This window comes from Hypoxylon trugodes (assembly GCF_022578975.1).
Source record: "Hypoxylon trugodes strain CBS 135444 unplaced genomic scaffold F4822scaffold_6, whole genome shotgun sequence".
NCBI classification, from domain to species: domain Eukaryota; kingdom Fungi; phylum Ascomycota; class Sordariomycetes; order Xylariales; family Hypoxylaceae; genus Hypoxylon; species Hypoxylon trugodes.
This window is the reverse complement of record NW_026250021.1, coordinates 2,334,327-2,343,261: the sequence shown is the minus strand read 5'-3', so window position 1 is coordinate 2,343,261 and position 8,935 is coordinate 2,334,327. Positions and strand designations below refer to the sequence as shown.

The 8,935-nt window shown below is 44.6% G+C and overlaps 3 protein-coding genes across 3 annotated transcripts; 2 read left to right on the top strand and 1 right to left on the bottom strand.

Moving 5' to 3' along the window:
* Positions 1 to 207: 207 nt before the first annotated feature.
* On the top strand, positions 208 to 1,335 carry F4822DRAFT_444411 (uncharacterized protein; the record flags this gene model as incomplete). Its single annotated transcript, XM_051463235.1, has 1 exon — positions 208 to 1,335. A coding segment is annotated over one exon (870 nt), but the record flags the coding sequence as incomplete, so codon positions are not given.
* F4822DRAFT_407865 (Fumarylacetoacetase) lies at positions 904 to 3,030 on the bottom strand. The gene is made up of 2 exons (XM_051458533.1): positions 1,943 to 3,030; positions 904 to 1,889 (listed from the first exon to the last, which is right to left on the bottom strand). Exons 1-2 carry the CDS (start codon positions 2,895 to 2,897, stop codon positions 1,549 to 1,551), a joined length of 1,296 nt encoding a protein of 431 aa, XP_051313653.1. The 5' UTR covers positions 2,898 to 3,030; the 3' UTR covers positions 904 to 1,548.
* Positions 3,031 to 3,635: 605 nt separating this feature from the next.
* F4822DRAFT_444407 (uncharacterized protein) lies at positions 3,636 to 8,830 on the top strand (the record flags this gene model as incomplete). The annotated part of the gene is made up of 2 exons (XM_051463234.1): positions 3,636 to 5,531; positions 5,592 to 8,830. 2 exons carry the CDS (start codon positions 3,636 to 3,638, stop codon positions 8,508 to 8,510), a joined length of 4,815 nt encoding a protein of 1,604 aa, XP_051313652.1. The 3' UTR covers positions 8,511 to 8,830.
* Between the last annotated feature and the right edge of the window lie 105 nt (positions 8,831 to 8,935).

Below are 8,935 nucleotides of genomic sequence, written 5' to 3'. Positions count from 1 at the left end.
ATTAATATTTCCTTTATATTTAATTACTTTTTTTATAAATTCTTTAATTATTAATTTAAAATTATTCTTTTAAATATAATAAAAAAATTCTAAGCTTCTCTGATAAATAGAATATATTTAACCATTTGACCTACTATTAATATTGTTACCTTTAAATCAAGAAACCCCGGATTAACCAATCCAGTAATGACTATACCTCTTTGAGGCATAGGTTCGTCACATGTCGACCTTGTTAAAGTCATCAAGTTCCTTAGGATCTTGTCCTCTCATATTACAGCCCACACCCTCGAAGATGATAAGTGCGCATTGTCATTAATGGGCGACTTCGTTTATAGGTGTACTTGCGGCAATACGAGCGCCACTAGAAGCTTTTCCGAAGCTTTAGAATTATTTGGCTTCCGTTCGGTTCCAAGCTCAGTAAGTGACTTTTTGGGCGGCAGTCTAGCCTATCCATACGCCATTCACTATATACTGCAGCAAAAAGAAGTTAAAAACGGATATCTCGAGTTCTTATACCATATTATGGGAACCTTTGAAGCGAAACTCGACGGACAGCTCGTGAGAAGTAAATGGTGCGAATATCTAGAAGAGGCGCTTAGGGCATCCCGTGGCCGCCTTCACAACTTATCTTACGCAACGACGGGAGGATATGCGGGCCTACTGAAACATCCTAACTTCTTAATGACACTATTGCTATGTTACATCTGGGGCTTCTGGAAACATATCTATTTGCTTCCCGGGGACTTTGCGAAGCTCTACCGGGATCGCCTCAGACCAGCCCTTCTAGCATGGCTATATGTGCTCAAGAGTAGCGGCATTGACCTAGTGGAGTACGGGAAGAATGAGCAGAATATTCTGCTTAAAAATCGCGCGTTATTGTCGCATGAGTGGTGGAACGCGGGCCGTGTTCATAACCAATTAGGGAGTGTGACGCTTCGCAATATTCATTATGGTGCTAATCCAGAGAATTGGGATCTAGAATGGAATGTCAATGAGATACACCCAGAGGTGGCCAAGACGGTCAAGAAGAATGTTTCTTATTCTGTACCGGGCTCTTGGCCACATGAAAATGATTGAGATGGCGAAGATGAAAAGGGGTTGATTAGTAATCATGGCTTCGGCTGACATAATGACTGATTAGGTAGTTTAGCTACGAATTGATTTAGTAATACCCGCTTACATAAGTTATCGTGTATCCAACCGCTATGTAGCTCTGTAATTACAGGTATAGCGCGCTAAAACTCGTGGTAATTTCGCCAGATTTCGGCGCATGGTACCTGGCGCTATGGCGCCTAACCCCTATAATTATAGTGATTGAGCGCCATCTTGATGCACTGAATTGGTTTTTTTTCTCACTGAACGTGCGATTCTATTTTGTTGGCACTCTCGTAAATAAGAGCTGATGGGTAGGTCGGTTTATGTCCACGCATATGTTATACCTAGCTTAAAGTGAAGTTGGATGCGTATGTAATAGTATCGCATTCAAGCTGAGGATATATAGATGATTTATCCCTCCTAGGTCTATCGCATTACTTTCGATCTATAGCGTTAAGGCTGTGTAGCTCCTAGTATGCGCCCTACACACTCGCCAAAGCCAACTCGCTCACCTGGTTTTCCACAGACACCGCGGATTGTGACGGTGTCTCCATCCTTTAGAAAACGGCGCACGTCCATGCCGTAAAGCATGATATCCTTTTTCCCACCTTCACTTTGCTCGAGAAGACTCCCTTTTTCGCGCAGTGAAGGTCCGCTTATCGTTCCTGATCCGAGAAGATCACCAGTTCTCAGAGGACATCCGCCAAGAGAATGATGCGCGATCATTTGGGGGAATGACCAGATGAGATACTTCGAACTTGTTGTACATATCGTCGTCGCATCACCTTGGGGAGCTATATTGTGTTAGCCTTCCTCTCTCAACTGTGTCTTAGCTGATGATACATACTCTCTAGGTCGACTTGTAGTTCAATGTCTAAGATGTTATTTTCCTTGCCTTCATTCAGATAATCCTGTAGTGGTGTCCAATTATCAATTCCCCTAGTGCGGAACGGTTCCAAGGCGTCTGCAAGGACGACCCACGGGCTGATAGTGGTAGCGAAATTCTTCCCGTTAAAAGGTCCCAGCGGGATGTACTCCCAACCCTGAATATCCCGCGCGCTCCAATCATTTAACAGAACGTAACCGAAAATATGATCTTCGGCATTCGTAACTTTGATTGAAGTGCCCATCTCATTGGGGGTCGCGATAAAGCAACCTAGCTCTAATTCAATATCTAGACGTCTACTAGCAGCGGTGGTGGGTTGCTTAGGTTCCGCTGTCGGGTCGAGAAGGATTTGACCAACAGGACGTTTGATTGGTGTACCCGAAACTATGATACTGGATGACCGTCCGTGGTATCCGACCGGAAGATGGGTGTAATTCGGCTGCAGAGCCGTCTGAGGTCCGCGGAACAATGCTCCGACAACATAGGCATGATGAAAACCAGCGTAGAAATCTGTGTAGTCGCCAATAGTCATAGGCAAATGCATCTTAACACTCCGTTGAGGAAGCAGTGCTTTCTCTCGAAGTTCTGCATTATCCTTTAAGACATTGGGTCGGGATGTTTCGGAAGATAGGAGATCCTGGATGATCCCCCGAACCTCCCGATGAACCGGGCGCCCTAAGGCTGCGAACTCGTTTAATGATGGCTTTGAAAAAATTTCATTATGATCTTTTAACGACGGGAATATTTCATTAAAATTCTCATATGATGACAGAGCCTTGAGGTCGAGCACATGAGATCCAATGGCAATTGCGGCGTGTGGCGCGGGGTCGGCAGCGGAGCTGACGATACCAAACGGAATGTTAGCTAGGGAAAATGGAGTATCGGGAGAAACGTCAGGAACCCATGTTGACGCCATGGTGAAAATCGAGGTTGAGTTTCGCCTAGGTGTTACCAAATAAATTATATAAGACGATAGGTTTATATAACAAGTTTATTGTTGATGAGAGTTACTTTCAAGCTTGGGGTTGATCCCGTATCTCTCCCTAAGCTGTTTGCTACCTAGGTAAAGGAGGTACCTAAGTATCTTTTCCGATGTAACACTAATGTATCGGAATCCTGCCCGATACAAGCCACCCCGGCTTTGTGTAACAACCGTATAATTCAATGCTTACATAATATTCAATTGAGTGAATTTTTCGACTTAATGATGTTAGATCCATAATTTTAAAAATAGGGGGGATGATACCGAAATAAACCTCAGTCGTGCTTTCATCTCTACCTATATATAAATTCTATGTATACAATAGCTACTGCTCATACGGAATAAAAATAACTTGAAAATTATATTACGGAAAGCACAGACATGATGTAAGGTTATACCCTGAACGCCTACATGTAGGTAGGTACGTCCGGTACTCATCTGTCGATCGTGTTGCGGCTCAGGGGGGCTACGACCCAACGCCATTCAAACCACTAAGACATAAGCCATTCACAGATATATTTACCCCCATTGCTCCCATCGCCATAAACTCACTCAATCTACCAACAAATACTATTCATTTTGTATCCTACGACGTTCGTTTCCATCGCCTTATTAGGCGTCTATATACTAACTTCTCGAGTACCTACGGCCCTACAACAAGTATTGCGAGCCATGGATTCTCTCGAGGAACCTCCCGATTCTCCTTCTACCGTTGGTGAACCCGAGCCTGTATCCGTTTTCGACCATGCTATTTTATGCAACACCCCGCCATCGGAATTGGCCAAGAAATTTCTAGCATCCTTAGAATATGTTCATTGGAAAACACTGGCAAAGGATGTTGTCGAAGCCGTTGAAGCCGGCCTTGTACCGCCTACTATTTCACACATATTCTTTTGTGTCTGCAAAAAACGGTACGCTATCGCTTACACACTCGATCAACCCGGTTCCGCCACTGCTCGGCGGATCGCTATCACCCACTTCAAAAGATATTACAGATCACGCCATGCTACCAAAATATGGGGGGCGATGGGAGGGACGGATGAGTTTTTTGACTTGATTAACGCCATGTCTGTTCGCGAGGTACGCCATTTTTGTCGCTGCCTCGGCCAATGTACTAAGTCAAAGTCCGACTGGGGACCGCAAGCGAAATGCATAACCACACTATATCAAAAATTATACGATACATATGGCGAGGATGACAAGCCGAAGATACCTGATGCCCGACCTCTTGGTTGTTACTACAAAAAGATGCTGCCGGGCTGTGCACCCGACGTCGTCTTTCAGGCATTATCGAAGCATGGCACCATGAAAAAGTCAAATTGGCTGCCTAACTCCGAGCCATACCGTCAAAATTTCATGGCCGTCATCTTTCCATCTGAAGGGCCAGGGCAGACTATTACCCGCTACAAATTCATTCTTGACAGCAATAATACGTTTTTCTGTCTTAATACCTTGAAACAATTTTCTACTTCCCCCAGATCGCTAAAAACTAACGCCGAAAACCTTGGTCGAGATCTCATACTTCCATTGGCCAGGCGACTTTGTAATCGAAATGAAAAAGACGACCACCAAATACATTTCTACGATTACGTTACTTGTTGTATACAAAAAGAGCGCAGCATCATCGCGTCGTTGGGTTATGAGATCATCTCTTGTGCTATTAAGGCATGGAATCGTGCTCGTGCTCAGCCGGAGATGGAAGCCATGGAAAAACATTTAGAGACAATACTTGATTTCATGAAAAACAAATACCAATGGACGTTGAGCGGTATTGCAGACGAGCTGCAGCATATTAAGCCGGGTCTACGCTTTTCGCTTCTACGGCTCCTGGCTCGGAGGATTAGACCATTCAAAGTGGATATCATCTTCTCTTCTGTAATAGATGATTTAAAGCTCAAAAATCTCGGTAATGATTGGCCTCCAAAGATTTTCCTCCTACTTCCCAGTGGCATATCTCTTTGTTTGTTCCAGAGGCTTTGGGATGTCCATAGAGATGATATGTTCCTAGAAAGAACAGATGAAGGCTGTACAAAACTTGGCGATTCAGACATATTCTCCGCTATCCTACAGTCGCGACATAGAGATAGCGACCCGAGTTTTGTTAATTGGCTTCCCCGGGTGACCAACCTTATAAAGGGTCGAAAGAATATGGCGTTATCGGCGCTTAATTCCGAGAATAGGGCAAGCTTGGTACAATACGTTGTTTTTTTGTCCATTGCAACTAGCTCGTTGGACTTGTACGAAGAGGCAGTGGTTTGGGCGAAACAGTTCCATGAAGATACCTTGGTTATGACACGATTGCTTTCAGGCCAGATTCTATTCACAGATGAAGGGTTGGATTTACTGAGTGCAATTCCGCGGCGTGTAGCCTACGGCACTTCATTGGAGCTTTCGAGAGCAAATGTCGTACGCGCGAACCAAACGATGTTACTTTTGGTAGAAATGGCTTTTGCCTGTCTCCAAGAGCGATCCCATCCCTTCTTCGGTGTAGGAGATGTACTGTCGTTACTTCCTAAAGTCATTCAACGCCGTGCGGAGAGGCTCGAGGAGTGGCAAAAGGTTGTGGAGGTATGTGATTAGGCGATACACGTCTCCGTATGGGAACCAAGCATTACGATGATGATTGAGGCCGAACGGTTTGCTATCAATGAAGGTTTCTCCATGCCGCTCTTAAGATCGCAACAATTCCCTAGTCGTCCTAGGTGCCATATCTCTAGGTTCCTGGACAAATTAGGGGAATCCCGCAACACATTTTGGCAAGAGTATAGAGCGCAAGTTCATCCTACTATGGCGGCAATAAAACCACCATGGCCAAAAGGTCTTCCTATTCAAGATCTTGCACCATGTATACCTGCGGCCTGGAAGGATATGCTATATCTACAATTGAGAGCCGTGGAAATCGTTCTATCACCCGGAGGTGTCTTGTTATCCCACCTACCAACTGACCACGAAACAAAGCAGGCAATAGGATCATTCGTTGATGAGTTCAGATTTGCCCTTCGTATTTTTATTTGCTCGGCACAAGATGATTCTGACCGACAAAAAAGAATATTTCGAGCCTGGGACCATGCCATCACGGAGCTTACTTGTAGCTGCATGTCCAAGGACGAGGCATTATGGTATTGGAGATATTTATTCTGCTCAGTACCTGGAATCAGGCTCCCTGAAAAGGTAGTGGAGCAGTTTGACACACCCGGCTTCAGGTTACCAGCGCATTACGATGATGCTGGTCCCGTCAAGTGGAATCCGAGCTTGATTTTCGGACATTCTTCATTGGTACCAACTGTCATCGAACATTCAGAAAAACACTCTAAGTTTTGTCTGGACTATATGCTGAAGCTTGACGGCTCCGGAGCTATTTATACTCCTCGCTATATTTGTTCAGACTTTGATCCAGGAGTTGAGGATGCGACCAGCTTCGAAACTGGCATCTCAATATGGGATCGTAGGGATTCTTTGACAGCCCTCCGTCCAGCGACGAGGGAAGCTTTTATTGTCGCTATTATGGAGCTCCTTAATTCAAAATATGGACAGGAACCATCGTTGTTTGCGCAGCCATTCCCATCGGCGGACAATGTTAGGTTCCCTGCTCTATATCTCGACCCCATGTTCTTAAGCAAATACGACAAAGTCAACCTAAACTCGGTAATACAGGCTCTCAACGCTCTTTCACCTTCAATACCTATGAAACTTTTTCGAATGCTTATAAGATCGATGATCAAACGCCTGAAGGCCGAGCGAGGGAATAATCAGGAAGTAATTGAAGCTACTATAGCAACCATAAAGGCTCTTTACCGGTCGGATTGTCCTTATGATGCCTACGAGTTTGTGAGACAGCTTATCTTCGAATGTCAGATTGACATTTCATGGCATAGTCACCTCATCAATGCCGCATTCCTTTCTCGTCTATCCGGGAAAGAAGTGAGATGTTTCCTCAACGAATTTTCTGCTGCAATCACGAACAGATTCAGGAGACAACATCGTTTAATGATTTCGAGTGAGCGAAAATGCAAACCATTCGCACCACCGCTAGTTTCTACCCGAACTGTTGGGTTAGTCGCGCAACTTTTGCGCGGTGCTAGATTTGCTGGGTGGCAACTTGCTTTTACTACACTGTTGTCCCTCTACAAGGTCGCTATATATCCCAGAATGCAAATCGACATCTTAAAAAGTCTTCTAAGTATCAAAAATAACGCCAAAAGCCAATACCTATATGTCGGGGTCGTTTATGTCATTCGAAGTTATGTTGTGCCTTACGTGGCATCTGTCAATGAAATTAATCCGCCACATTTGGAAACATGGCTGAATGATGAAACGGAGAAGCTCCCCTTACCAGAAGTCTATAATGGCAATGGACGAATATTGCCGCCGTTGTTGAAGTTACTCACTCGTGAGACCCGTGTGCCTTCTATTAGACATGGTCTCTCGTCGGATCAAACAGCGTGGATGGAAGACGTCATACTCCCGATTGTCGAGAAATCGACTACCAACCACATAATATGGACTGGTCTATTCTTGAAACGCAATAGGTTTGCCCTCACCACTGACGACCTGCCGCACGTGCCTGTGAATCCAGCATTGCTCATTCATATCTTCGAAGTTAGCCCCAAGCACTTGAGTGGCGATGACTTTCGTAAGATTCGAGATCTAGCAATGATAAATATCAACCCCCCCGAAAATATTGCTGCAGTCAATAAGGCTATTAGAGAAGACCCCAAACTTCTAGATTCCAACGCGGGGAGACATTGGCTTTCCATTTGGGACCTGGAGGAAGGCCCTATGTACTTAGGATTAATCCAAAGTGCTAACATACTACTCCGGTGCGCCGACGATCAATCGGATAAAATATTGGGGTGTATCAAAATCGCAGATTTACGACATTTTCTGTTAAATGCTGCTCGGGAGTACATCTCCACATCCGATGTTTTTGGATTCACCCAGTTTCTGAATAAAGTACTGTCTCACAAGCGAATTATTGGTTTTAAGAACTATCAATGTTTCGTAAGAAATTGCATTCCATTGCTTACGGATATTTACAAGTTCATTGGCTCCTTGCGAACCCCGGAGTGGCGAAATAACCCGAACCGTCAACCTTCGCAACTCCCAGATGCCTTCCCTTTACTGTTGGAAATTGCGCACGCAAATTGCATGTACTCGATCCCGAACCAATTGTCAACTGATGACGCGCTTCGAATCTCTCTCGAGTTCTCGCATATTATTCTAGAATTCATGAGAGGGGACGATCCTAACGATAAACATTGGCAAACCATTAAGCAGGTTATATTAAGAAAATACGACAAGAGGCATTCCTCCTATCTAGCTCAAGCGTTCTGTCCACCGAAGTCAGCATATTACCCTAATTTCATGGCGGTGTATTATGCACGCAACGAACTAGCTATGGAATTCCTTTCACGAGCTTCTACATTCGAAAATGTGATGCTAGTACCGGGAATACCACAAATGCTCCAGGTTTGGAACAACGATGGTGACGAGACGCTTCAGACGGCGGCACGGCTTATAGCTGCTTTCGGGCATCTGAGTAAGTAATCGGAAATATTATGTCTTTTGTGGGTGGCTGTTGGGATCGAGGGATCGTCGTGGCTGTTACACAGAAAACGATAGCCCCTATTGTGTAGGATGGGAATAGTCTGGTATCTTTTTTAAGAAGCGATGTTTCAACGTTAGAAAAAATCGAATAGCGAACTTACTTTATCAAGCGTTTGCCTTTTTCGCCTGGTGGTCCTGTTCGCTGCTATAATAGGAGGTGGCGGTGCATAATGTGGCTAGTGAAACCGCCTCACATATGTGGCGTACCTATTTATAATGTCTACGATCGCAATCCCCGCCTAAGTAACTTAACCTCCTAAGGGTCCTTCATATCGCTAGATATTCGAGATTAAGATGCAGGATCGAAATGATTATACACGATATCTATACTTCTTGGATTATCTACGCGATGTTACCAGGTTCGC